The 27,361-nt window shown below is 49.1% G+C and overlaps 13 protein-coding genes across 13 annotated transcripts; 8 read left to right on the top strand and 5 right to left on the bottom strand.

Moving 5' to 3' along the window:
* Positions 1-1,929: 1,929 nt before the first annotated feature.
* ABOM_000021 (uncharacterized protein) lies at positions 1,930-2,499 on the top strand (the record flags this gene model as incomplete). The annotated part of the gene is made up of 1 exon (XM_022527151.1): positions 1,930-2,499. One exon carries the CDS (start codon positions 1,930-1,932, stop codon positions 2,497-2,499), a length of 570 nt encoding a protein of 189 aa, XP_022394971.1.
* A 444-nt stretch (positions 2,500-2,943) lies between these two features.
* ABOM_000020 (Zn(II)2Cys6 transcription factor) lies at positions 2,944-5,309 on the top strand (the record flags this gene model as incomplete). Its single annotated transcript, XM_022527150.1, has 6 exons — positions 2,944-3,224; positions 3,278-3,974; positions 4,036-4,089; positions 4,153-4,810; positions 4,874-5,062; positions 5,119-5,309. 6 exons carry the CDS (start codon positions 2,944-2,946, stop codon positions 5,307-5,309), a joined length of 2,070 nt encoding a protein of 689 aa, XP_022394845.1.
* Positions 5,310-5,492: 183 nt separating this feature from the next.
* On the bottom strand, positions 5,493-6,437 carry ABOM_000019 (SMP-30/gluconolactonase/LRE family protein; the record flags this gene model as incomplete). The annotated part of the gene is made up of 2 exons (XM_022527149.1): positions 5,493-5,676; positions 5,749-6,437. The coding sequence occupies 2 exons, from the start codon at positions 6,435-6,437 to the stop codon at positions 5,493-5,495; spliced, it is 873 nt and encodes a 290-aa protein (XP_022394750.1).
* Positions 6,438-6,773: 336 nt separating this feature from the next.
* ABOM_000018 (class II fructose-bisphosphate aldolase) lies at positions 6,774-7,690 on the top strand (the record flags this gene model as incomplete). The annotated part of the gene is made up of 2 exons (XM_022527148.1): positions 6,774-7,360; positions 7,420-7,690. 2 exons carry the CDS (start codon positions 6,774-6,776, stop codon positions 7,688-7,690), a joined length of 858 nt encoding a protein of 285 aa, XP_022394749.1.
* A 350-nt stretch (positions 7,691-8,040) lies between these two features.
* On the bottom strand, positions 8,041-8,936 carry ABOM_000017 (SDR family NAD(P)-dependent oxidoreductase; the record flags this gene model as incomplete). Its single annotated transcript, XM_022527147.1, has 2 exons — positions 8,041-8,503; positions 8,587-8,936. 2 exons carry the CDS (start codon positions 8,934-8,936, stop codon positions 8,041-8,043), a joined length of 813 nt encoding a protein of 270 aa, XP_022394752.1.
* Positions 8,937-9,446: 510 nt separating this feature from the next.
* ABOM_000016 (uncharacterized protein) lies at positions 9,447-10,431 on the top strand (the record flags this gene model as incomplete). The annotated part of the gene is made up of 3 exons (XM_022527146.1): positions 9,447-9,540; positions 9,613-10,034; positions 10,087-10,431. 3 exons carry the CDS (start codon positions 9,447-9,449, stop codon positions 10,429-10,431), a joined length of 861 nt encoding a protein of 286 aa, XP_022394763.1.
* Positions 10,432-11,119: 688 nt separating this feature from the next.
* On the bottom strand, positions 11,120-12,991 carry ABOM_000015 (sugar porter family MFS transporter; the record flags this gene model as incomplete). Its single annotated transcript, XM_022527145.1, has 4 exons — positions 11,120-11,340; positions 11,396-11,490; positions 11,549-12,812; positions 12,886-12,991. The coding sequence occupies 4 exons, from the start codon at positions 12,989-12,991 to the stop codon at positions 11,120-11,122; spliced, it is 1,686 nt and encodes a 561-aa protein (XP_022394891.1).
* Positions 12,992-13,514: 523 nt separating this feature from the next.
* Positions 13,515-14,546, top strand: ABOM_000014 (uncharacterized protein; the record flags this gene model as incomplete). The annotated part of the gene is made up of 5 exons (XM_022527144.1): positions 13,515-13,590; positions 13,639-13,697; positions 13,758-14,132; positions 14,207-14,404; positions 14,463-14,546. The coding sequence occupies 5 exons, from the start codon at positions 13,515-13,517 to the stop codon at positions 14,544-14,546; spliced, it is 792 nt and encodes a 263-aa protein (XP_022394751.1).
* A 656-nt stretch (positions 14,547-15,202) lies between these two features.
* On the bottom strand, positions 15,203-16,321 carry ABOM_000013 (aldo/keto reductase; the record flags this gene model as incomplete). The annotated part of the gene is made up of 2 exons (XM_022527143.1): positions 15,203-15,664; positions 15,716-16,321. The coding sequence occupies 2 exons, from the start codon at positions 16,319-16,321 to the stop codon at positions 15,203-15,205; spliced, it is 1,068 nt and encodes a 355-aa protein (XP_022394766.1).
* Positions 16,322-17,945: 1,624 nt separating this feature from the next.
* ABOM_000012 (T6SS phospholipase effector Tle1-like catalytic domain-containing protein) lies at positions 17,946-19,248 on the top strand (the record flags this gene model as incomplete). The annotated part of the gene is made up of 2 exons (XM_022527142.1): positions 17,946-18,138; positions 18,260-19,248. The coding sequence occupies 2 exons, from the start codon at positions 17,946-17,948 to the stop codon at positions 19,246-19,248; spliced, it is 1,182 nt and encodes a 393-aa protein (XP_022394755.1).
* Positions 19,249-20,188: 940 nt separating this feature from the next.
* Positions 20,189-21,651, top strand: bgt2 (GPI-anchored beta-1,3-endoglucanase EglC; the record flags this gene model as incomplete). Its single annotated transcript, XM_022527141.1, has 2 exons — positions 20,189-20,383; positions 20,440-21,651. 2 exons carry the CDS (start codon positions 20,189-20,191, stop codon positions 21,649-21,651), a joined length of 1,407 nt encoding a protein of 468 aa, XP_022394754.1.
* Positions 21,652-23,650: 1,999 nt separating this feature from the next.
* On the bottom strand, positions 23,651-24,512 carry ABOM_000010 (alpha/beta hydrolase; the record flags this gene model as incomplete). Its single annotated transcript, XM_022527140.1, has 3 exons — positions 23,651-24,010; positions 24,088-24,204; positions 24,276-24,512. Coding segments are annotated over 3 exons (714 nt in total), but the record flags the coding sequence as incomplete, so codon positions are not given.
* A 901-nt stretch (positions 24,513-25,413) lies between these two features.
* Positions 25,414-26,306, top strand: ABOM_000009 (uncharacterized protein; the record flags this gene model as incomplete). The annotated part of the gene is made up of 4 exons (XM_022527139.1): positions 25,414-25,515; positions 25,569-25,587; positions 25,660-25,922; positions 25,977-26,306. 4 exons carry the CDS (start codon positions 25,414-25,416, stop codon positions 26,304-26,306), a joined length of 714 nt encoding a protein of 237 aa, XP_022394962.1.
* Positions 26,307-27,361: the final 1,055 nt, after the last annotated feature.

Below are 27,361 nucleotides of genomic sequence, written 5' to 3'. Positions count from 1 at the left end.
CCTACGGAAGCCATTTTCCCTCGGATTAGCAAGCGAGATTAGTCCATTCCAATGCAGCCAGACACAGGTGGACCAAGTATTGACCCACCCACACACATCTCACCATCGTGTCCGCGCTGCACACCCCAGGTGGGATTCTACCACTAGTATATTTGTGGGGACTCGGGCGGATGACTCGGTGGCTATTATCGGACGGTTATCTACAATGACTTCATTTCGGTCAATTTTGAAACCTAGGTACGACATGTACAAGCAGGCTGTCATGAACACACACTGTAGAGAGACAACGCCTAGTCTCATAATCCGTCCGGTGTCGCCACTAAGTGGTTTCACACCGGGAGAAGCTCCGCCTTTCTTGTGGACAGTTGACAAGTCTTCTCGGCTGATCGCTAGTACAAGTTTGCCGTAGTTCATCCCGGTGAGGTATGAACGAGGGGGATGAATGTAGACACAGACATTCACAGTAAGCTTGATTCATATGTAAATTGTTGTATCGACATCCTACGGCGAAATGAGTCAGAAGCTCTGTTGGCTGATCCTTTCTAGACAGCGAATACTGGATACACCAGTCATTCCATGTTGATCGGGTGCATCTTGCTTCATTTCAAGAATGGCCCAAGAAGCTTCAGTAAGACTGCCGTGCTCATTTGGTTAAGACATATTTCTTCCAGCTGGCTATCACGCACCAATGCTTGTCGTAGGGCTTGCCGAGTTGACATCTGTAGAGGCGGTGGTCAAATATTGCAAATACCAGCACCCTTTGCTGGGGATGCTGCCATCTGTCCCTGAACACTTCCACAGAACAGCAGCTTGCCGACTGTCTGTCTCGCTGTCTAGGATTTATTAGCAAATCTTCGAGTAACGTAGGAGTTCAAGTGGATAGATATCTTTACCTTCACCAGGCCCATCGGCGCAACGAGCCCACTCCCCAAAGCCGTTCCATTTTTCGGGACTACTATCTGGACGAAAATGGGTCACCACATGCCTGGCTTTATTTGTAACCACTATCCTGGGTAGTCTGTAAGGGAATATGTCCAGGGCTTGACTTCTGCCGATGCTTGATCCTTTTTGTGACATCTCTTCCAGCCACAACAAACAGTTCAGTCAAGCTAGTCGGATTTATACTCGCGATAATCCTAATCGGACTCGGGACATGAGGCGTCAAGGCTACCATCACACCCTTCATCGATGAGCTTTCCTTCAAAGAACAGTTGCTCAAAGAGGAAGTATTAATTTGCTATATGACTTGAACAGGGGATCAATATCCAAATGTATCCCCACAACTACAAATCACAAAAAAGGGTGAGCGAGTTGTGACGGACCGAATGCTTACAATGCAGTACGTTTATAATATTTTCTATTGGTATGATGATGGATTCTCCGTATACACGCATCCATTAAACCTTGTATACTTTCTCAGGTTCACAAGTATTGCTACACTGTCTCTCATTGCTTCAACATATCTAGAGAAGAAAATAGGATACTTGGCAGCGTATCTTATGCCGCTTTGTGCATTCGCTGTCGTGGTACCTTTGTTAGTTCTGTGGTATAAGCCATTCGGTACTTAATGATTCTTCAACATCGCTACTCATGAACAACACTAATTTTGATGAACAGTGAAGCTCCCGCCACAAGGGACTGTTATTCCACAATTTGCAAAAGTCATATGGTTCTCAGCTCGGGACCGTTTCAGGCTGGATGCAGCCAAACCAAGCTACCAAGCCGAGAAATACCACCGGGAAGTCGACTGGGATGATTTATTTGTGTTCGAGATCAGACGGGGTCTTAGGGCTTGTAAAGTCATGTTCGTCTGCCCTATTCCCACAGTCGTATAATCCTTCACTCACTCGGGAACGAAGGGCATGTTTTATACCATACCACCTATGCAACAATCAGAGTGTGAATAACTTGATCACCCAAGCTGGCGAGATGCGTCTGGATGGGGTCCCAAATAATGCCATTAAGGCTATTAATCCTGTCTTTTGTGTAATACTGGGTCCATTACTCCAGCGATATCTGTATCCAGGGCTTCGACAGGCCAGGATCCGATTTGGACCTATTGCACGGATGACCCGAGCATTCATTGCAATGAGCGGATCAATGGCCTTTGCCGCTGGAGTCCAGACATCGATTTATTCCCGAGGTCCCTGTTACGATGAACCTCTTGCCTGTGGAGCTGCTGATGGTGGCACAGTAGGGAATGATATCAGTGCTTGGGTGCAGATACCGATTTTCTTCTTCTTGGGGCTGGCTGAGATTCTGGAATTCACCACACTAGCTGAGTACAGCTATTCTGAAGCGCCAACAAATATGCGGACTTTGGTACAATCGTTGGTACAGGTGAACTCGGGTATAGGCTCTGCCCTCGGCATGGCTGTGTCTCCACTGTCCAAGGATCTTTGGATCCTATATCTCTACACGGGATTGGCAGCGACAATGATTGCTGTGGCATCAGTCTTTTGGGTGGTCTTCCACAGATACGATAGAAACCATCAATAGCATGACCGGATAGGAAGCAGCACTTTGGAGAACCCGTGCAACCGGACATGGATCCGGAGCCGATCCTGGTGAGGAGGTTAACTCCCGACTTCTATTCTACCTCGCTCGACTGCCTCGCTAGACTGCCTTAATGGGTAACATTGATCTACCAATCTCCTTCCCAAACCCTGATCATATCAAAATATCTCGAGTTATATTGCATCTAATCCATGGAAATTAGAATAACGTTAGTCGCCTAGAAATCGTTGAGTGAAAACAGTACCTTTCGACAAACTGTGGTTATATATATTATGGTAGGAGGTATGTGAAACAGTCCAAGTAGCTAGTTGGAAGGAATAGGGGAAAGTGACAGGGCAAGCCGGGTCATAATTAGCCTCCCTTCACCATGATTGTGTTTTCTACCTGCCCCCCCGTGTAAATCAATGTACTTAAGCAGTTATTCGTATGGCGTCCCGCAATCGCGTGGCTGAATGTGTTCGGTTAACTGGAGGGATCGGACATGTGGAGAGCTTACGTGATCCCGGCCAAGCAGAGATTCGTTCTTTGATGCTCTGGCGCCCCCGAGACGGGGACATCACTCGAGCTACAATGCAATCGGATCTTGATCACTTCAACCTCGACTACGAATGGTCTCAGGCCACCCCAACGATGCGTTCGCGATCGCCCTACAGACGGCCTCGCGTACGAAAGTCCCGCGGGCGGGGCCTGAGGACGACAAATGGCTGGTGAGTCCCTTGCGTCCCTTGCGTGTCGTGTTTGACTTGACTTGACAATACAGCAAAACATGTCGGAAACGACACCTGAAGTGTGATGAGGTCAAGCCAGTCTGTGGCCCTTGTGCCAAAAATGACAAGCTCTGTGAATATGCTAGCCCGGGCCGCTCTAGCATCAACAGTCCGGCCTTGGACCGGGCCATTGTGGAAGCTGTGCCTCCAACTGCCCAGCAATCTACGCCTCCAGAGGCCATTGGCGATCACGCATCAACTGGTGCTGATGTAACCTCATCGGCTTATGAGACCCCTAACGTCACTGACTTCGCCTGGACCATTCCCGAGGCGGGCGCTGGCCCTGATCGATCTGTCCTACTTGATCATCCGCAGGGGAGTTGCCCAGCTTCGAGCCGGACGCCTGTAGAGCTGCATCCTAGCTATCTGTCCCCTTCTAATGCATCCTTTGCCGCAGTGCAGTGGTTTGGGCTACTAGCCAGTGATGCCGCTAAGGGAAGCTTGCAATCGTCGACCATTCTCAACTCCCGGGCGACGCCAAGCCTCTCGCTGGGCGTCTCTGATGAGAATGGTGTAAATCAGCTGAGTTCACTGCAATCAGCGACCCAGGTATTGGATGGCCACTCTATCAGTATTTCGGAAGGTAGGAGATTCGGAGAGGAGCACATATGGCAATCGCGGGAGCCAATCGAGCTTCTGGCGGTTGAGCAGACGTTGTTCGAACATTTCGTGAATCATGTGAGCCCTTGGGTAGGTCATCACGGCCAAGTTTGTGACTTGGACATGCTGGGCTCATCTTGTTCCTTTGCAGATCGATCTGTTTGATTTCACTAACCAGTTCTCGACATTCGTTGCTCACTCGGCTGTCAGTATATCTTCATTTTTTGAACAACGTTCCTTCCCCGAAAGACTGATTGGACAACCTCAGGTACATAATGCCGGGCTTATGAATGCTATACTGGCCCTTGCCTTTCGACATCTGGCCTTGAATACCCGTCTGGATAACCATCAAATGCCAAGTAAGGAGGAAGCGGCTCTCCAATATTACTACCAAACCCTTCACTACGTGCAAAGGGCTATGCAATATTCTCACTACAAGACAAGCCCCGAGCTGCTTGCAACTGCCCTGATTATTTCTGCCTACGAGATGCTCGACAACTCCTCCAATGACTGGGAGCGCCACCTCGAAGGAGTCTTCTTGATCCAACGGTCTCAGACCATCCACGGAGAGTCTGGTGGACTACATTCGGCGGTGTGGTGGGCATGGCTCTGCCAGGACACCTGGGCTGCCTTTCGCGAAAAACGCAAGACTCTTACCTTCTGGGTCCCCCAGAAACCCCTGTCTGAAATATCACCACAGGAGCTCGCTACGCGTTCAATTTATATTACTGCGAAGGTAATTAGCTACTGCGCTGACGTCACCACCGAAGAAGACATCCAGCAACGGGTTGATGGGGCACTTTGCCTTCACAAGATGATGGACGACTGGCAACGACATCTGACTCTAGAGTTCTCTCCCTTACCGCTTGGCTCACGCGAACATTCGACTTATTTTCGACCAATCTGGATCCGCCCACCTGCATTTGGTATGGATGCGACACCAGCTCGATTCTGTGATTCAAGGAAGATAGACTGACACGACCCTTTAGCCGTGGCTGTCCAATTTAATCGTGTGTCCCGAATTCTTTTACTGGCTCACGAGCCGAGCCTGGGAGGATTGGAACGGTATCTCGAGCGGCAGGCCCGCATCCAGTGCTGCCTGAAGGATATCTGTGGCGTTGCGATGATGTTGAAAGATAATCCCTCTAGCCTGATGTCATCACAAGCACTATTCATTGGTATGTTCCTTCCGTGCCATCTATCTATCTGTGAAGCCAGGTTGACCGAGCGACAGCGGGAATGTTTGCTCAAGAGCCTGGTGCCCGGGAGGCTATCTTGGAATTGCTAGAATCCTGTCGGGAGCGATCTGGCTGGCCAGTTCGATCGTTAGGGGCTGAACTACAGCAGCTGTGGGAAAGCCACGAGTCCCGAGAAGCAGCAGCTACTGTGACCTCGTTTGTGCGGTCGAGGTCCTCACAGCAATGAATTGACGTGCTGGGGCCGACAATGCTTCTCTTCTATATACGGTGTTATGTTATGAAAAGCGTTCTCATCCGAGCAAAGCTCCCTTCACACTGGCTCCTAATTTTACTCTCCACATTCGGTGCTCGTTCAGCGCCAAAATCTCCCCATGGCGGCCAAAACAAAAGTTGGCCACACCACCCTCAATCAAAATCCGGCCCAAGAGAATCCCCCCCGGGGACCACACATGAATCCCGTCCCCATAGCCACTGTACACATTCCCCCCTCGGTCACATTTAATGCCGTCTGGGATCCCTGGTCTGCCATAGCGAAGAGTCGCCGGTTGGTGAGAAACGGCTCTCCATAATAGGTCGATACATCAAAGGCGTAACTGGGTTGATATGTAAGATCAGCCATCGTGGCTTAAGGGATGATTCTATCTTTGGGGGTGCTCTATCCGTACATTGAAGACACGCGGTGATCATAGACAGTCCCATCACCCTGAACTCGATCGGTGTCGGTAATATAAACAACCCTCTCGTCTGGTGAGAAGCAGATGCCATTTGGTTTCCCCAACCCATCGGCCATCGCTCGGATACTACCAGTGTCTGGACACCATCGGTACACCTGGTTAGGTAGGCATGGTTGAGGCCGATAGCCCTGTTCAGCGCCGTAGATGGGATCAGTAAACCAGATCGATCCATCCGAGTGTACCACCACGTCATTGACAGAATTAAACGGTCGACCGAAAAAGTCTCCCTTTAAAAGTTCCGTCCTGTACGGCGCAGTTATAGACATACAGTAGAAGCCGCTTCTCTCAGTCATGGACCCCTGGGCACAGAAGAGGATATGATCCTTGCCGTAGTTAATACCACCATTGGCCATAGGAATGTCTGCACGAATATCCTCGCACATAGCTGGTGTCTCGCTGAGGTCCACGCGGGTAATGTGTACCTTTTGCTGTCCGTCCGAACCAACACACCGGTTGCTGGTACAGAAGAGGGTATGGGTGCCAGGGAAAAAGACGCCAGCCTCGTGAGCGAATGGGTAGTCTAGATTCTCTGCTACCAGTTCTATGATCGGGGTTTCACCGATGATTGTTGCAAAACGCTGGTCATGGACCTGGAAATGGAGATCAGAGGTTGGGGACATTGTGTCTTGAGGCTTGACGTGCCGAGAGGGAGCTGTGCGATCGATGCTGCTCCCCAGAGGCGCAACTGAGGGCTGTTAAGTGTCGCAACGGCTACTAACAGAAAGTAGTCCTGCAGCAGAGCCCATACAAATCGTTGCTAATTTGCCCAGCGTTAGATCCTTGTTATCACTGCCATGGTGGGGCAGCTCTTGTGCCCGTCTCGGGGTCGCCTCGTCTTGCAACGTTCACTGCGGCAGCTCACTAGGGTTAAATACGAGCCATAGATACTGCTACTACACAGCCAGTCTGCTCTACACGTTGCTTTGGACACTGTGAAATCATCTCCTTTGCCCAAAATGTCCTGGAAAGAATCGAACTGTCATACACGCATTCTGCGTGACGCCGAAGCTGGTCGTTACGGTATCATTGCTGCCATTGCCTACAACATTGAACAAGTTTTGGGTTTGGTCCGGGCTGCTGAGACTGCCCGCTCACCCCTGATTATCCAATTCTTCCCGTGGGCGATTGAGGCTACAGATGGCTTACTGGTGCGTGCAGCTGCGGACGCCGCCAAAGGCGCAAGCGTGCCCATCAGTATTCATCTCGACCATGCCCAGTCAGAAACCATCATCAAGCGCGCCGCAGAGCTACCGTTCGATAGTATTATGGTCGACATGTCGCACTACGAGAAGGAGGTGAACTTGAAGATGACCCGTGAGCTGGTGAAATATTGCAACGACCGCAAGAAGGCCACCGAGGCCGAGCCGGGTCGGATCGAAGGAGGAGAGGACGGAGTGATGGACACGGCGGGGTTAGAAGCCTGCATGACGACCGCCGAGGAAGTGGATGAGTTCGTTAACACGGGTGTGGATGTGCTTGCCCCTGCGTTTGGCAATGTCCACGGCGAATATGGCTCACAGGGCCCACACCTGGACTTCGAGATGTGAGGCAGCGTTGTCTGAGATCTATGAGAGACCAGTTTGCTAATCGCGACATGGCTAGGTTTGAAAAGGTTCGCCTTCGGGCCAATGGTAGAGTTCACTTGGCCCTGCACGGCACCAACGGATTTGCCCCGGAGCTGATGAAGCGTTGCGTGGGCGCTGGCGTCACCAAGATCAACGTAAACCGACTTGTGTTGGATGACTACTACGGCCATCTCCGGGCGAACGTGGGCAAGATCCCGCACACCCAGCTTATCGAGGAAGGTATTCAGAAAGTGGCGGATCTGACCGTCCAATGGATGGAGATCTGTGGGTCTGCGGGCAAGGCATGAACGGTTTCACGTTGTACATAGCCATAAAATACGAATGCTTCAATTCTGCTTACAGTGATTCCACACTGGACGTTGGTGATTTCTTAGCCAGTGTACCACGGGTTGTTTTTTGTCTTCTACCTCATAGCCTATGGTCTTCGGAGATCTAGCCCGACTGAGTTATCGCCTCGTCTTCGGCGTTCGGAAGGAAATGTCAAAGTCTTATCGTACGAGTTCTCTCTGGCGAGGGAGATTCTCAATCAGTTTATGGCCGATGTAGGGAATCCACAGAAAATTAAAAAGTTCTTGACTATGCCCTAAGCCCTTACGGCTATGCAATCCGCGAACAGGCAAACCTAACATACACCTCTCTACTGTAAGTTGCTGTACATTCCACCATCTGCCAGTACTCCCGTAGCGTTCACGTAGCGGCTCATCTCCTCGCAAGCCAGAAAGACTGCTGGGCCCGCCATATCCTCGGGATCACCGATGCGACCAAGAGGAATGCGCGCCTCGAGAGCGGCCTTCTTAGCAGGGTTCTTCATATCGTGATCAGCCAACTGGGTGGCAATGGTGCCGGGCATCAGTGCATTACAACGGATCCTATCTTTCCCAAGAGCAATTGCCATCGACTGCATCATGGAGAGGATGGCGGCTTTGGTGGGAGTGTAATGGGTCTGGAAGCCACCGCCGAGCAGGGCGCTGACAGAGGAAATGCCAATAATCGAACCGCCGTGCCCTTGCTTCACCATCTGGCGGGCGGCTGCTTGGCAGGAATAGAAGCAACCCTTGATGTTGACGTCGACGCTGTGGTCGAGGAGGGATGGCTCAATTCTAGGCATGTTAGCGCATGTGGCTCTCTGCGCCGTGGGAAGCAACCGACACGCGCTTGATCCCTTGGTGTGTTCTTCACTCACCCGAGGAATTCCGCCTGCTTAAACACACCCGCATTGGCAACAAAGATGTCCAACTGGCCCCATTGAGACACGGCCTCTTTGATCAGCTTGGTGCTGGTCTCCGGGTCCGTCACGTCGCCGGGCAGCTCCAGGATACTGCCCGCCTCGACCCCGTTCTGTTTGATGGCCTCCACCTCCTGGAGAAGGCTATGGCGACGCTCTTCATCCTGGGGACGTCCCAAGTGGTTCACTGCAACATTGCATCCCTGCGTGATGTAGGCCAACACGATCGCGCGACCGATGCCAGTGGTCCCCCCGGTGATGGCGGCGGTCTTGCCTTTGAGCAGATTCCAGGCGGGGAGAGCTGCCATTTCCAATCAATCACGCTGGAGCGACGACGAGGGCGACTTGCGAGGATGATAAGATGGGAAATCTTGTGTGTGATGAGGGGAATGGCGGGTGAACCTGTGCTCCAGCTCTCCCCGGATTGCCCGCCATCTTTTTGAACTCGGAAGCAACCACTAGCCCTTGACTTGCTCGGCGTCGCATTGCACCGGTCGGAGATTGACCGAGTCTTCAGTGCACAGGGCACGACTGAGTGGATCATCCATTGGCACCGTCTCGGGAACACCACCCCGCGTTTCTCCAAACCACATCGCCGTCTCGAGCAACCACCGAGACGAGATGTGCGACGGCAACGCGGTAGGATTCATTTTCTACTTTGGTGTTTTTTTTTTTTTATCTGTGCTCCGAGAAGGGGCAGACGGAGGAGAGCAGGGCAGAGGGCGGGGAATTTCTGCGGTGTATAAAGTAGTGCTCATCGTCTTGTGTATCGATCCAGCTAATCACTCTTCTCGGCTTCTTTCGCACCATCATTGACAATGGCCCCCAGCGCTGTCTCCCAAGACGTGGCTATGCCCCAGGCGACTGCCACCCCTCAGACCCAGGTCACCCTTGGTGGAAAGATCATCGCAAGTACGTACGCGGGATGTGTGCTTCATGTGATACACACATATAAGACTACCAGCTAATGTGGCACCTGCATAGTTACTGGTGCCAACCGCGGCATCGGTCTGGGTATCGCTGAATGTTGCCTCTCCAACGGTGCCGCCAAGGTGTACTCTATCGACATTGGTGAGACGGAAGAGGACTTTGCCGCAGTATCTAAGCGCTACCCCGGCCAACTCTTCGCGGTCAATGCCAATGTGACCGAGGAATCAACTGTCACGGCGGCAGTGGATGCGATTATCGAGCAGGCCGGCGCTTTACATGGAATGGTAGTGAATGCTGGACGTACCCACCACAAGGCGGCGCTAGACTTTACTAAGGAGGAGATTGAGAATCTCTTCAATGTGAATCTCTTCGGCGCCTTTTACACCGCACGCGCCGCGGCCCGTGCTTTTATCAAGCTTGGAATCAAGGGATCGGTTGTCTTCACGGCATCCATGGCTTCCTACCGCCCCAATAAGGTATAATCTTAACTATCTTGATATATTGCTCTGATCACTGACTCCCTCCCAGCGCGTTCCCTCCACCCCGTACGGTGCCTCAAAGGCTGGTGTCCGGAACATGACTCACACGTTGGCAATGGAATGGGCACAATACGGCATCCGCGTGAACAGTGTATCCCCCGGTCTGGTCAACACCGCCATGACATACTGGGTGCCCCAACAACCAGACTGGGAGCAACAACTCAAGTACTACGGCGGTTTCCCTCGGCTGGCTGAGGTGCAGGAGCTCGGCGGTGCCTATGTATATCTGCTAAGCGACGCCGCGAGCTACACTACTTCCATTGACATCCCAGTGAATGGTGTGATTGGCAGTAAGTGCTGTCAGATATCTCGCATAATGGCCTACAATCACTGACTTTGACAGTTTGCTAAACGTTCCATCTCAAAATATGGTGGCATAGGCTACAATTGTTCCTGGTGAAATGGTCTAGTTGTCTTAATACCATAGAAAATCTCAACGTGTTGATACATAGACCAAGGCCCTTGCTTGTATATCCTTCCTATAACATTGCCTCTTGTTTTTCTCTGTTAGCTACTGAAGAAGAAACACACGCCCAACTTGCGCACCTAGAAGACAATAAACCAATAGGCGATGATCTCTGTCAGCGACCAAGTGTTTCTCTCCATGGCACAGTAGCATGGAGGACGCAATCATATCTATGGGCGCCCCAGGCATGTTCTCGGGTGTAGTTGCGCAGTTCATGTTACTTCTTACACTGTCTATATTTGATCCTCATGTCAGGACTGTTTAGAAATAGCCACAACCAAGGCAGTATTCCCTAATGCTTCAACAGAGCGATTCATTTCCTGTTCGTTGCATTTCACGCACTGTCGTTGGACGTTGTCATATTTGCGGAAAGCTCTCCACCTCAACATATATTTTCGAATACCAAAGCAGACTACCGTAGCTTACATTGCATAATGTATTTTATGTTCACAGTCCTGGCTTGCTAGAGGTCGGGGATGTGTCTGTCCAAGAGTGCAAACGAAGAAAAACATCCCGTGTCGTTATATAAACCAACTGGCTCAGGAGAACTCATGACCTACGGTCTAGCAACTGTTTCGCAATGCTCAGCATCCGCGTCCAGTCCTTTCTCAACCTCGATAACACTATTGCGTTGCCGAGCGGCACCGAGATCAGGGTTCTCAGCAATGAGCGTCGCAAAGTTCGACTCTGCGGTCCAAGCCCAGGGAGACTTGGCTGCAAAAAGCAAATCGATTTCCTCGAGTGTACGTCGGCTAGACTCCGGGTAGAGAGCCCATACTTTGCTGGTTAGTTGAGCCAGGGACAGAGACTAGGATTGTCCGAGAATACTCACCGACCGGGATGCTGATCAGATTGACCGCACCAAATACATGCAGCGTATTCTCACCGATCGAGCCAAAAATGTAGGGAAGGGCCAACGTCAGCGAGCTGATATATATTAGCATCCCGGCATAAGTCGCCAATGCTGAGGGCTTGAATAACACACCCGTTGCCCAAACTCCAGCCAACAACCCCCCAAGCACTGCCCTTGGCTCGCACCTTGAGCGGGAAGATCTCTGCAGGATACAACCACGGAACAGTGAGCCAGGTAGCACCGAAGACAAAGGTATAGAGATAGACCATGGCGGTTGCCCCAATACCCCATGGCCCCTGGTCGTTGGGGTGATCTAACCCACCACGAGCGAGGCCTCCTGCAGTGAACATGGCAATTGCTTGACCTGCAGCTCCCCACCAAAGGGTCCAGCGGCGACCGAAGCGATCGATGGTGAAGACACAAATTATGGTTGCGAAAGCATAGAAGATATTGTTCAGTCCGGAAATCCACATTGTCTTCTGGGAATCGAAGCCGGCAATTTTAAAGATTGCTGGGAGGACATTAGAAGATGGATATACATCAGAGAGACGGAGATGCAGCGTACTTGGTGCATACATAGTAACACCGGCGATGCCCGTCCAGCTTTGCAGAATTTGCAGCCAGATTACCAGCTGGACACGCCTTGCAATATGCAACTCGCCGTCACCAATACCAAACAACATGTGGAAGTAGGTCATTCTTCCCTCTGAGTGTTTCTCTAACTCGACGATAGCCTCTATCTCTCGCATCTCTTGTAAGGCTGCATGGTCGTTCTCAGATCTCCGAAGACGCTTGAGGATGTAGAGGGCTTCCTCTCGATAACCCATCATGCATAGCCAACGAGGAGATTCTGGGAAGAACCAACATCCGATCAAGAGCAGAAGTAGCATGACAATCTGGAATGCAATAGGGAATCGCCATTGGATCTCGGAGGTGCCATTATCGATGTAGCTCAGTCCATAGCCCAGCCAGTAGGCGACCACGACCCCGACAATGTTCAATGTGAACTCCATGGCGATGAACATGCCACGACTCTCGTAGTCGGCCAACTCGGAGCCATATACGGGAACAGTAGCGTTGAGAATACCAGTGCCGATACCGTTTATCAGACGAGACACTATCATCCACGTTGGGTTCATTGCAGTGCACTGGAGTGCGGCCCCAATTATCCCCCAGGCGGCACCGACAGCAATGGACTTAATTCGACCAAATCGGTCACTGACATAACCACCCACAAAGCATCCAATCAATGTTCCCAGGTAGTAGACAGAAACGATGCCTCCCTGCAGCAAAGTGTTGGTTATAGTGATTGACCCATTTACCTTGTATCCCAATCCCATCCGGTGCACGTACGCCTGGGAGTCATTGACTCCACCCATCATACCTTGGTCATAGCCTGTATGGCACATTAGCACAAGTCAATCCTATAGGTATGGAATTGCGGAGAATGTAGGATAGAGTCGAATCACCGAAGAAGAAGATTGCAAGACCAGCGAGGCAGTTGACCGATATCAACAACGGCTTTCTTTCTAGCCTGGAGGTGATTTTCCACCTCGCTCGCTCGTCACTAAACATAACGAACGTGATACAACCTGGGAAGAAAGTAGTTCTGTATGGAACTTGCAGTCAGAAAAGAATGTTGAAGGACAGATTGCAACGGGCAATGCCTTCCTGCGTGCGTGTATCAAATGTCGTGGGCTTCCCCATAAATATAATGTCACACTATGCCCCTTCCAACATTACCTGGCTGCGTTATGTAACATCCGTCTCCTGTTTCATTTCCCCCCACACCACCCAAAAGAAAACTGGGGATACCCCGGATACGATATGCGGAGAGTTGTACATGCAATGGCCGTGGTTGTTTTCTTCCCCCGGGACGGCGGGCAATCCTCGAGACGGCGCACATACCCGAGACGGTGGCGGTAAAGCTACGACGAGCGGCACACTATGAACGTTGAATCTCGCAGCAAACTGTTGACCCCAGTATATGGGCTACAAGAACATGGATGATGAAGTTGACCATGGGATATAAATATATTGCACGGTTAATTCCAGATATTCCACGCTTAAGCCACTAGAGCTCCGGCAAACTGTCAAAATGGTTCTCTCCAAGCCCAGTGATGCCCCTGTGCAGAAGCTTTTTGGCCTAACTGGCAAAGTTGTAGCTGTCACCGGTAGGCGTAATACGACATTTCGAGATTATTTGACTGACATATCACCAGGGGGGGCTCGAGGAATTGGTCTTTCCGTAGCTACAGCATATGCTGAGGCTGGCGCCAAGGTATGTGGTATACGATGCTCTCCTATCTATACCTAGAAAATACGCTCATACGTTGGACAGATTGCCATTCTGTATCGCACAACCACAACCGCACATAAGACCACAGAGGAGATCGCCTCTAAATATCAGACACAAGCTCGTGCTTACCAGGCCGACGTCACGGTTCCGAAGGAGATTTCCACAGTTATCGATCAGATCGTGATGGACTTCGGCAGGCTGGATGTAATCGTGGCTAATGCGGGCATCTGCTCTGAGCATGCCGCTGAGGATTACAGCCCTGCTGAGTTCGAGGAGATCATGAACGTCAACGTCAATGGGGCATTCTATACTGCGCAGGCTGCTGCAAGGGTGTTTAAGCGACAGGGATTCGGCAATATAGTATTCACGGCTTCTGTCAGCGCCACACTTGTGAACACACCCCAACGGCAGGCCGCGGTAAGTCCCTTCCTTCGTCTACTTTATTACACCTGTATGCGGTTTTAGACTAACATTTGTCATGTTGTTTACAGTATAATGTGTCAAAGGCTGGAGTCTTGCAGTTGACCAAGTCCCTCGCAGTGGAATGGGTAGACTTCTGCCGAGTGAACTGTGTTTCGCCAGGGTATGTCGAGACCAAGATCATGGAGTATGCGTCCAAGGATATGCTTGAAAAGTGGAAGAGTCAAATTCCAGCCCGTCGATTCGCTTCTCCATATGAACTGAAGGGGGTAAGAAACCACCGCAAAAGTTTCGAGACGAAGTTTGTTCTGATGTGGATAATTCTAGGTCTATCTTTTCTGCGCCTCGGATGCATCCAGCTATATGACAGGTTCGAACCTCGTGGTTGATGGTGGATTCACTCTCCCTTAATCAATGGAATATAGACATAGACCAGATATAGAATATCCAGTCCGCAATATAGCTTCCCTCTACATTTCCTCCAACAGTGAGTAAAGTGGTTACCCGAAGTGTTAGAAGAAAGGCTTTCGACCTATTAAAGATACCATAACATTGAGGGCAGCATGGCGAATGAATGAAGTCAAATTTCACTCCAGAGAATCAAAAAGACAGCGATCCCAAAGATGCGATGCAGCTGGCTAATGCCCTATTCCTTAAGTATACGGTGTTGGCGACTCGACGGTATCTATAGCCGTACACGAACCCTCAGTATCTCGCAGCCTGGCAAACTGACCACTGAGGCAGTAGAAATAGGCTATCGTTCCACATGATCCTCTCTTGCACTTGCAATTGAAAGCAGAAACTACAAAGAATGCAGACAAGGCTGGTGGTTTGGCTTCCTGGATTCTCCCATCCATTGAACTTTGACAAGCCAACGTGATTTGATTTCAATTGGTACTCGTGCCGAGAAAGCAAAACAACGCACGTAATGTTTCAATGCATACTGTTCCATCGGCTGGCTCGTTATTCTATACAATTCTATTTATATGGTTGACCCAAGGACGTAGATAGGAAGCTGAAAGGACGTTCAAACCTCTACATATTTCCCGACGAGTTTTAGACATCATCTAATGAGTCCTTCCTCTGACAGTGCCATCAATGCCTTCCAAGTCGCTATACAAACGCCACTCATAGTCTAAGCTAGGATCATTGAAACGAGCCTTCGCGTCCAGGGTCGCAATCTGCGCCATGTCCTCAGACTCCAATTCGAAATCAGCTGCCAAGTTCTCGTCAATCTGCCAATCGACAACACTTTTGGGGATAACAGAACGGCTGCTGTTAATCCCCCATGCAAGCACCACCTGCACAGGACTCTTGCCATACTTCTTACCAATGTCCTTTAACACTGGCTGGTCGATCACCCGCATCATGTGCGCAATCTCCTTGGACCATCCAGTCTGTCGGTAGAAATCATTCATATTGCCTAGGGGGCTAAACTGGACAACATGTATTCCTTTCGACTGTAGCCATTCGTTAAATCCTTTCTGCTGTAAATATGGATGGACCTCCATTTGATGAACGGCCGGGACCTGAATATTTGATTAGCATCTCATCTTCTGTGACTATATAGAAGTACCGACTGTCGAAGTCTCGTTGATCAAGGCCTCAATTTCACTTTGACAGAAATTTGAGACGCCAATGGCTTTGACCTTGCCAGTCCCCGTCAACTTTTCCATCGCTCTCCAGGTATCCACAAAGGTGGTGTCACCTGGAATCATTCTACCATCGGCATCTCGAGGGAATCGGTCGGGTCCACGCTTAAAGGTGCACGGGTAGTGCATCAACAAAAGATCAACGTAAGGGGTATCCAAGTCTCGCAGAGAATCATCCAACGCACGCTCCACGTCGTCGGGGTGGTAATCATTGCACCACAACTTTGTGCCGAGAAAGATCTCTTCGCGAGGAATACCACTCTTCTTGATTCCCTTCCCGACTTGTTCTTCAACGTTGTACACCCGGGCTGTATCAATCAAGCGCATGCCCTTTTGCAAGGCCTGGCTCACCGTCTCCTCCTGGGAATCAGGGTCTTGGAATGTACCAAATCCAAGGGCCGGGATCTTGGCACCGGTGTTGAGTGTATAAGATGTTGCACAAGTAGTCACCATGCGCGAATAAGATTGTCCCGTTAGGCCAGCGGATCTCTGGAATACTGAGGTTCGGATTGCTTTGGTTGCAAGAGAAGCCATTATGTGAGGAAGCTGCACAATCAACAGAGCTTCACCGAGATACGTTCCGGGTGGTGATGTGGATAGCTTTGTCGTGGATGAGGGGAGAGTAAGGAATAGCGATCCGATGATAGCTGAGTCTTGACCCGAGGTCGTAGAACGCGAGAAGGGTTTAAATGCCTAGCTATAGGACCTTGGATTTGTCGGTGTTGAGCACCAAGACGTGGAGCGTGGGGCAGTGCCCCCGTGTCGGCGAGCGCGGGGAGGACACGAGACGGGGCCGATCAACATCAAAGGATTTAGCCGTCCAGTCGACGTTTTTCAGCTCTACAGCTCTACTACTGGGCGGAGTGGGGCAGATTACACTCGTGGAGCATCGGTCGACCCGATGTCATACATCCATGCTACTATATTTCTATAAGATTTAATAGAGATACCTCTTTTAGCCTCTATACTGCGATATCTGAGGGTTGATACTGATTGTCTAGAATAAACCAAAAGATATTTCTATATTTTTATCAAGTATAGATTTATTCTAGATCTCATTCTTGACTATTCAACATAGAATATATATGCATTGAGACATTTAGATATACTTTTGTATCTTGCTTATAGTTATACCAATTTTAATAAATTAAATTGGTATTTCTAAATAAATTAGACATAATCGATTATCTACTAAAGAAGATATTTTTTTAGAAAAACAGAAATATAATATATCGGATCGAAAGGGATATGATAAAATATACAAGACATAAAGTTTAAATAGATTTAGACAGATCTAAGAGAAGAATAAATCGACAAGAGATAAACCAGCAAGGATACTAAACTTAACAGGTTAAAAAGAAATAGTAAACATAGATATATATTGGAAGAGATTCACTAGTAGTTATCTATCCAATTTACTAATCTCCCTGTGTGTGGCTTAAGTACAGCTGAGCGTCTGGTCTATTCTAGCCAAGTTGGTACTCCGTATATTGTACCTACCAAATTGTCGACAGAAAAGTCTGGAATATACTTTAACCATAACCCCGATCTTACTTTTGCTTATTTACAAAGGACCATTCCAACGCTCTGCGTATTTTTCCTTAATCTTATTTCCCTCGTATCAAACGCGGGTGGCTGCAAAACCAAGAAACTATGCAGTTATAGCGGCTATCATACGACATTACAGTTAACACATCCTCACGTCAGCTTAATCATGCTTTAAACGGGTGTTAAATTCAATTGTAAATTGAATTCTATCCAAGTCACGTCAAGCGCGCCTTATTGGATCATGATACGATTTATCGCTTAGAGTACCGTGGACCGAGGTTGATGATGATGATGATTCGATGACAGTTTCGTATTCGGAAGAGGACAATGCCATCACCACAGGCATCTGCAGAATTTTGTCGGAATCTAGATCCCTCTTATTGATCATGAGATTACAGAGAGCTGAATCTGAGTTTAAAGATAAATAGCCACTGCGGTGCAATCTAACTTCTGTGAACCCTGATCTAATTCTCAACCCGTCTCATCAAGCACAACAGAAAGCTACGAAGTGTATATAGTAAAATGTCCGATATTAATCGTTGCTCACGGAAGCGGCTTATTATTTGCTGTGATGGTAGATCTCCACTGTATCATATGAAGATGGTTATTGATGTCTACTTCTGCAGGAACCTGGCAAGATTCAACAGCAGACTCGAGCCGGCCTGCTTCCAACGTGACGCGGTTCAGCCGAGCCTTAAGCGCCAATGCGATTGTCGAGAGACATGGTCAGAAAGAAGAAATCCCCCAGATTGTCTACTATCAAAAGGGTGTAGGGACTGGCTTGGGAGATAAATACTGGGGTGGTACGTCTGAGTCCTTTACCTTCGTCTTTCCCGAAGGTGTTCCTTTTTTTTTTTTTTAAAAAAAAGAGAAAACGTTCTACCTCAGTTTCTTATTAGCAAGTCTGATAGTTACATTCTACAGGCGTAGCGGGATTGGGACTAAGCGCCAACGTGCGCGCAGCATACGGCTTCCTGGTCGACAACTACAACGAAGGTGACAAGATCTACTTCTTTGGCTTCTCACGCGGGGCATACACGGCACGCGCTGTCGCAGGTCTCGTCTGCCAATGGGGTCTCCTAACGCGACGAGGAATGGACAACTTCTCGACCGTGTACGACGATTTCTACCAAAAGAAAGCAGACGATTATACGCCCGAACAGCGACGATCACTCGGATTCCGAGATCCACTCCCCCGATTTACGGTGGAGATCATCGGGGTTTGGGACACGGTCGCCTTCCACCAGACATGGCTAGGGGGGTGGATGGGTGAGAAGCTGGAGTTCCGGAATACAATTCTCTCCGAGAATGTTCGGTATGCGTTTCATGCGTTGGCGCTCGATGAGGAGCGAACGGCGTATCAGCCGACGCTATGGAACCTGCCGAGGAAGAGCGACGGACAGGAACTGTTGCAGGTTTGGTTCTCGGGGGTGCATACGGATGTTGGGGGTGGGGGGGATGATCCTCGACTATCGAATATTACGCTGGCGTGGATGATCGCGCAGTGTATGAAGGACGAGCAGTTGAGTTTTGATATTGAGGGATATTTGTTTAATTTGCCCCCGTGTCCGATGGTAAATGAGATTGAACCGTGGGGGACGAGGTTGGGTCAGACGGAGCAGTGGGGTTTCACACGGTCTCTGGAGGGCGTTCTGGGCGGTGTTTCGACACGGACACCTCTGGCTTATAAGCCTATCGACTCAGGGATCACCAATGAGACGATTCATAGGTCGATTGATGATCGGAACTTGGCGGGAGCTGGTAAATGGGCGTGTTCCGCGTTGAAGGCACGGAAGGACACTGATAGTTGGTTTCTGACGGATGGTAGAGTGATTGTTGAAACGCCGTTATTGAAGATGGAAGAGTATATGAAAGGGCGGATTCGGACTGTGCATGTTGATCGGCAGGATTAGTTTATGGTCAGCTAATTTTTGTATTTAACCAACGGCGTAGTATCGTATTCCGACTATACTTCCATATGAGACAGACAATATGATATCTATTCAACGATCTATAAATACGTTCCCCTGAACTACTGTTCTAGTGAGAACCCCTTTTGATATTATTTGGAGAAAAGGAATTGTGCAATCCAATTGAGCATATATATAAATAGTAAAGAGGAAATATCCACTAATATCCCACATGGCACTATTTCCACATAGACTCCGAGAGTCCGCCTAAGAACAGCGCCCAACCCACTAACAATTGAAAAGCAGACAATTACCCGATTAGTGCCGCATCCCTACCCGAGATTAGAATTCTGGTTGGTCCAACGTATGGTTGACGTGCAGTCAGCCCTGGAACTGTGCGGATATCTCGGTTGGAATTGACAGAGCAATCCATACGTTGACGATACCAATCTCTTTCCATTGGCGAGTCAACGAGGGGAATCTCAAGGGTCAGGGGTATTTATGCAGGTACGTACGTGTTTCTGAGAAACCAGATCGCGCAACCGCATTCTGATTGGCCATGCCAACCCCACCACTCAGGATATTCCGTGGATCTGATGGGCCCAATCTGTAAGAATTCTATCTTTAGATCCAATCGGCTTTCAGTAGTCCCCAGACAAGCTCTGCCTAGCCAGTCAAGTTCAACGTGCAAAGACCCATCATGACCCACAGTTGGTCTAGAACCACATCAATTGTTGCCTCCATCGTTTTCTCAATCTTTTATCTGCTTCTTCTTTTCCCTCTTTCTTTTATCGTCATCCTCATCTCCTTCTCTCTTTTTCACCACAGCTCTCATTTAACCATTTTTTTTGTTTGTCTTCAACTTCGTTCCTTCTTTGTACTCCTACTGTAACTTTCCTTTCTTGCGAACCATTCCACAGTCCTTACTCAATTCCTCATCAAAATGCAATTGGCACACCTTCTTGCGTTCGCCCTGTCGCTCGCGACGTCCGAGGCCGCCTACAAGGGCTTCAACTACGGTGCTGCCAAGGCTGATGGCAGCGTCAAATCTCAGTCCGATTTCAGATCGGAGTTCTCGACCGCTAAAAGCCTTGTCGGCACTTCGGGCTTCACCAGTGCTAGATTGTACACCATGATCGTGAGTGACTTGATTATCAAGCAGGAAGCAGAACCCAAGTGCTGACTGTCACGCAGCAAGGTGGCACGACCAACTCCCCCATTTCCGCCATTCCCGCTGCCATTGCTGAAAACACTTCCCTGTTGCTGGGTCTTTGGGCCTCGGGTGGTGGTATGGACAACGAGTTGGCCGCCCTCAAGGCGGCCATCTCCGAATACGGCGACTCCTTCGCCAAATTGGTCGTGGGTATTTCCGTTGGGAGTGAGGATCTCTACCGGGCCTCTTCGGAAGGGGAAAAAGTCGACGCCGGTGTTGGCGTTGGCCCCGAGGCCCTGGTCTCGTATATCAAGGAGGTCCGATCGATCATCTCTGGCACCGCCCTGAGCAGCGTCCCCATTGGCCATGTCGACACCTGGACCGCTTGGACTAACGGCTCCAATTCTGCCGTTATCGACGCCGTCGACTGGCTGGGTTTTGACGGTTACCCTTACTACCAGAGCTCCATGTCTAACTCCATCTCGGACGCCAAGGCTCTCTTCGATTCCTCTGTGGCTCAGACCAAGGCGGTCGCTAAGGGCAAGGAGGTTTGGATCACCGAGACCGGATGGCCCGTCAGCGGAAGCACCCAGAATCTCGCCGTCGCTTCCCTCGCCAACGCGAAAACCTTCTGGGATGAGGTTGGATGCCCCTTGTTCGACGAGACCAACACCTGGTGGTACATCCTCCAGGACGCCAGCTCCTCCACCACCCCAAACCCCAGCTTCGGTGTTGTGGGCAGCACTCTGAGCACCACCCCGTTGTTCAACTTGACTTGCTCTAACAGCACTCGCCCATCCACTTCCGCTGCTAGCTCCACTATTCTTTCTGGCTCTGCTGTTGCGTCTGGCTCTGCTGTTGCGTCTGGTTCTGCCATCGCCGCTGCGAACCCTTCGTCTTCCGGAATCGTCACCAGTGCTACTCCCTCTACCACACCCGGCTTCACAGTCGGCAAGGGATTCCGTCCGTCCAACTCCTCCGCTGCTGCCCACTACTCCAGCGCGTCTTTCACCGGCTCGGCCTACCCTAAATTCACCAAGACCGCCAGCGGTTCCTCTACTTCCACCAGCGCTGGTAGCTCATCTGACTCTAAGTCGACGAACTCTGGTAGCTCATCTGATTCTCAGTCGACTAACTCTGGTAGCTCGTCTTCTGCCTCTACTTCCGTTCTTGCTACGGGTGGTGCCAGCTCTGTCTCGAGTTCCGTATTCGGTGCTCTGGTTGCTGTCTTGGCATTCGTGGCTACTTTGTAAAGAAACACGCCTGGTCGTGATCCTGATCAATAGCTAGATACAGACTATCATCAGCTCTATTTCCAAATCGCGACTTTCTCACGTACATACATCTGTATACTCGCTGGTTGTCGTCGTCAAAGAAAGAAATCCTACATATACAGTCGCAATTATGCCGTGAATAGACTAGTTTGTCTTTGGCCCTCGCCTCACACTCTTACGCCTCCGTTCTTGACGTGTATTATAAGACTAGATTGATTAGACCTCTTCTGCTGATCCGAAGAGTAGAGATGAATATGAACATGAACATGGATTCCCGTCTGGTTCATATCCAAGAGCGATACTCTGGAAGTCGCCATAAGACTTACAAGTCCATGGGTACTGAGTTGCGTGGATGTGACGCAAACTAATAAAAGTACCCTTTTCAAGACCGTCGGTTATACAACAATAATGTTGCATTGCAAATCAGCGTAAAGCCAAACACCAAGTATGCACACTTTCTCATTATGTTTGCTGAAATAACACCAAGGCAGGGTGCACAGCTTAAGGTAATTGCGCTAGAGAGCATGCTTATCAGTTATTACCCATCCTATTGACGACGAGACAGTCATGCATAGAGCGACCGTCGCTTTTTGTCTGTGCGAGCCTCGGTAAAGTATGAAAGTTTTATACTGGTGTTCATGGCGGCTTGCTCTGCATTGCACGGCAACTGGTGGCCCTCTGGGCTTACCACCTGCCACTGCTATGGATCCCATTTATTTGGCCTAATGTGAGAAGGACTTTGTACGTATGTTTCCGACAGTTCCAAGTGAATGACTCTTAAGTAGTGGCTGGCAAAGTGGTGTATTCAATCAACTAGGGCCATGCTGAAGTGCAACATCACCCTACCACCCGACAATTTGTGGATTTGAAGCCCCATGTGTATACATTGGCTACGACTGAAGCAGCGTTATTACTCCCCAATTAACTAACCACCTATTTGATTCAACTATGATACGGTTTGAATCAGCGAACTGAAGGTGAGACAAGAGGACAAGATCTGCGACTACTAACGACGCCCACTGATTAAAAGTCGGATGTGCAACTCAGTCCATTATCAGGAGGCAAAAATTGGCAGATAGAGCGTGTCACCTGCTCAGCAGTCAGAATCCATAAAGAGTCCCACTATTTTAGCCCCCAAAAGAATGTCTTTATTTAAAATCGGGCACCAACACACTTTGATTTATCAGTAGATTTCTCCGCTACAATGACCTCAGTTTCAGGTAGTAACGGTCGCGGGATTCGCTTCAAGACACTAGACCTTACTTTCGTTTGAATTGTCTTCCTCGTCTCTTGTTCGATGAGTTTATATGAATAGAATGTCATTTGACTGGTTTGAGATCAACAGGCTACATATATTATAACGGACTAATGAATTGAAGATGCAAAGTCGTGGGCTTTGGGGGAAGGTAACCTTTCTCAAGCGGTTAGACATAAAAAGAGTTCCTAGGTGAATTGTAGGTATATTTTTTAAGTAGGATGGACTACTTGATCAGCAAGCGACACGATAGAGTCGTAAGGCCCTTAAATACACCTCAACGCCAGCAAGACCTTGTATAGCCTATGACGTTAATAGGCCGTTATCTATCTCAAAGCACAGTAGCATGCATGGATTCTAACTAAGAATCCAGTAGTTGAGCTTCATACCGTGCATACTTAGGTGTTTTATTCATCAGAGACTAGTAGATTATATGAGGTAGTGATTGAGATCACACGCCGGTCAGTGTAGTGTCTAGCGTGGGCAGTTGTGGCACAAGCGAATTTCTTTTCCTCAACATAGCGAGGATGGCTCGGCTTATTATATTTTGATCTCGCTATTCGCAGTGCTAGTCGTGATATTCAGCCTCCTGTTTATATAACCCAGCCGCTCTTCACCTTTCCCAGGTCAAAAGATTCAACAGTCTCCTTGCAACATGTCAACAAAAAAGATCAAACTGCAGGATCTGGAAAGAAATACCTATACCGCCATGGAGTGCACATTTCAATGAGTAACAATACCACTCTTCTCAAGGCCCTCCTTCAAAGCAAGCTCTAGCCCATCCGCCACCTGATGTGGGACGCTGATAAATGCCGAATGTGATCCCTCCACATGGTAAGTCCCTGGAGTGCCTAAGGTCTGGGAAAAGGCTTCTTGACTGCGTAGTGGCAAACCCTTGTCATGGTCACAGAAGAGGTAGAACGACGGCATCTTGTGCCATGGCTCGTACTTGGCCTTCTCCAGAAATGAGGGCTTTGGGTGCGGCTGCAGCTTGGAGATGGCATCCTGCTGTGCTTGGGGCGTCAGATCATGGTAGAAGACACACTCCTGCTGAGAGGAGTAACAATATCCATCGTCGGGGTCCTAGTTATAAGACCCAATGTTAGCCTATTGTAAGATATCCAGGACAAATGAGAGTAGCGAGAACACAGTATATGCACCTTTAGTATCATCCAAGGGAGCCACTCTCCTCCAAGCATATCGATGACAGATTTGCCCATTGGGGCAACAAAGGCAGCCATCCAGACCATCTGAACGACACCACCAGGCAAGCCAGCCTGAACCCGTTCCACGATACTGAGACCTTCCACGCGCCGGCGCCAACCATCCCACCATAGGAGTGAGTTACCATCACTATCTGCCATCCCTGATCCGCTAAGTTTGATAGAATACTCTTGGTATATGCAGTATCTGCGTGTAGGCCGGTCGAGGGATCAGCCGCTCCTACAGATCGATTAGCAATAGCCTCTGACTCGAACCCCCGCTTGGCCAACACATCACGGATAATGTCGAAGGTATCTGGAGTGTGCCATGCCCCAGGCACGAAGACAAACTTTGGTTTCACGTTGGAAGTGGCCATCAAGTCCTAGGTCATGTATATATGCGGCTTTCAAGCTGATAATGGTCGGAATTCTGGGGGATGTAGTCGAAAGAGAGACACTGAGCTGGTTGGCAGTAGGATGTACCTTCCCCAGTGCTTCAGTCCGAGTAGAAATATCTTGTGATGCTGCCCCTGGATCCCGTATGGGGCTACAGGCAGGCAGTCCATTAGTCACAACTCCCATCGCACTAACCATCTAGCTTCCGGTCTAACGATCTAGTGGCGAGCCATCGGCAGATGGGACATTCGAAGTACCACCTCCCCACGCCCCAAGAAAACGAAAAGAAAGGGAACGAAAAGCACGTTGCCAGAGTCAAAAACATATTTTCCTTCCTGGTTTGTCTGCTGAATTACGCAGGGTATAGAATTACGTACTCGCTCAAGCCTTGATGGTTATCTCGAGTTCATCGCCACGGGCTTCCTATCAACGTCTCAAAACAACGTATATTCGATTGATATTGTTAAGAAAGGGAAATGTGCATATCTCTGAAGTTGATGGGTTAGGAAATAGTCGTGTATTGTCTTTCGGCCACACCACTACTCAAATTGCTGGTCATATGTACTGCGGTTGGGTGAGTCGTCAATGAGTGGGGCAGTGTGCCGGTATAATTAAACATGTTGGAAGATATGCCGATCAGTGAGCCAAGCGTTAAGCGGGTTCTCATGGCTAACAATAAGTCCCACCAAAGCCGAAATACATTCTGAGGTTTGTGTCCTCTATTATCATTCTTCTTTAGGGTCCATTCCCCTTGTTGTAGCTACAGGGCATGCTATACGAAGGCTCAGCCTAATGTGCTTGGACGCGCATGTGGACAAGACAGCCACAGGCTCAACAATAGAACCCCGTGCACGTCAACAAGCGGAATACAAGACACAGACCATCGCTATGACCTCCATGGGGATGTTTTTTGTGTTCATGCGATTCCTGGCGCGGTGGAAAAAGGGTCTGTCTATTGGGGCGGACGACTATGCCATCCTCTTATCTACAGTATGTTTGGCTTCAGTAGATCTGCAGTGCTTAGCCGACTTACGCAAATACAGATATTTCTTCTAGCATCCTGTGGGCTCAATTTAGCCCATAAGACACTCGGTGTCAAGGTGTTCGCTATCCATCCCTGCTAATCCCTATTAGTGATCTTCTATAGCATGGGTCGACATGCGGCCACCCTACCGACTGAGAATACCGTGACTATCCTGCTCATGCCCTTTGAGTGCATTTACGGTACCACAATAGACATCATCAAGGCCTCAATCTTGCTCATGTATTCCCGAATCTTTCCCACCCGGAACTTCCGCATTGCCTCCATCATCCTCAATGGCATCCCCATCGGTTGGGTCATTGCGATCATCTGCGTGAGTGTCTTCCAATGTGATCCAATCGCCAAGACATTGGATGTAAGCCTTTATCGGGAATTGAGAACTACACTGACGTCCATCTTGTGAAAAAAGGTGGTATTTACCAGCGCCTTCCGCTTCTCTACGCTCTCCAGATTCCAGCCCGTCGATGCACCGTGGACTCTCGCAAAGGCTTGCATATGGTGCCTGATTGAATGTTCCAGTGGAATTATTTCTTCCTGCCTGCCGACCTTACGGCCGTTGTTTGTGGTGCTCTCCGCCAAGTTAGCTAGCACTCCACGCTGCCGCAGTCGTCCATCTAAATTCAAGGCCTCTGCGCTTATGAGCCTTGATAACCCAGTTCTGCGGTCACCTAGCGAGCATCTGTCCAAGCAAAATGTACATTTAGAAGCGAGCCAACTCGACGATGCTTTTAGAAAATGAAATTCCACTTAATACGATCCGCGTCCGACGCGATACAACGTGGCAAGAGACGATCAATAACCATTCGTGAGGGCAGATATAATATATCTCGTGATTCAAAGGAAATGGGATGTGTAGGTGTATACTCTCAGGAGACCAAATGCCGCGTGTAGCTATCTAGCACTCGCAATTTAATTAAATCAAGTCACGTATAAGATTCACTGCATCACACCCCCAGGCGAATATTCTAAGGAACTGTTATCGTCAAGCATCTAGAACAATATACTTCTACCTTCCCGTAGTATTCAATGCCCGTTCACTCTTATTTTACAGAAGGGAAGCCAAAGGAACCCAGGTAGCTTTGGAAGATAGACATATCCAACTTAAAAATCCCCTATTCGTCAACAATTCAGCCATTAGATCTATCAGAAGTCTTGTAATTCTGTCAATTCAGAATCTTGTACCATTGTTAGAACTCTTTTCTGGACGTAAGTAGATTTCAAGAACAAATCAACTAGACCTGTTAACTGACCTCGAGAACCTGTAGAGTAGGGGTCCCATAGGCAGAAATATAGTTTGCTCCAACGTCTCACTCCAGCACCTCTTCTCTAATACGCAAATCCTTCGGTTTTAACTTCGCCCTATAAAGTCAGCTGTATATAAATTCACGTTTGTGTTGCTTTTATATCTTCCATTCTTCTGAAGGGGTAGGAACTTTCCCTTATTTTGTATTGCAAAATAGTACGATGGTAAGATATTATTAATATATATATAAAACTTGCTGCAGACATAATCAGTGGAAGCATGGCTAAAAGAATCTCTATATGACATGTGACACACAACTAGATGAAAGTTATTGATTTAGGGTCAGCCTTCAGCTAATCAGTGGACAAGGCAGTGTAAACAGGGCCAGTTACAGTAGGTACTACATATGAGACTTCCTGTTCGTGTACTGCTCGGATTGAGGTGCTTTATGCAATGGTCTGTGTCCGCTGCTGTCCCTGTCCCTATCTATCATCATACATACCAGTACCTCCGGTTACTGAGAACGAACCTGGCGTCAGCGAGGCTCTTCT

This window comes from Aspergillus bombycis, assembly GCF_001792695.1.
Source record: "Aspergillus bombycis strain NRRL26010 chromosome Unknown contig00001, whole genome shotgun sequence".
NCBI lineage: Eukaryota > Fungi > Ascomycota > Eurotiomycetes > Eurotiales > Aspergillaceae > Aspergillus > Aspergillus bombycis.
This window is presented reverse-complemented; position numbering and strand designations above follow the sequence as displayed.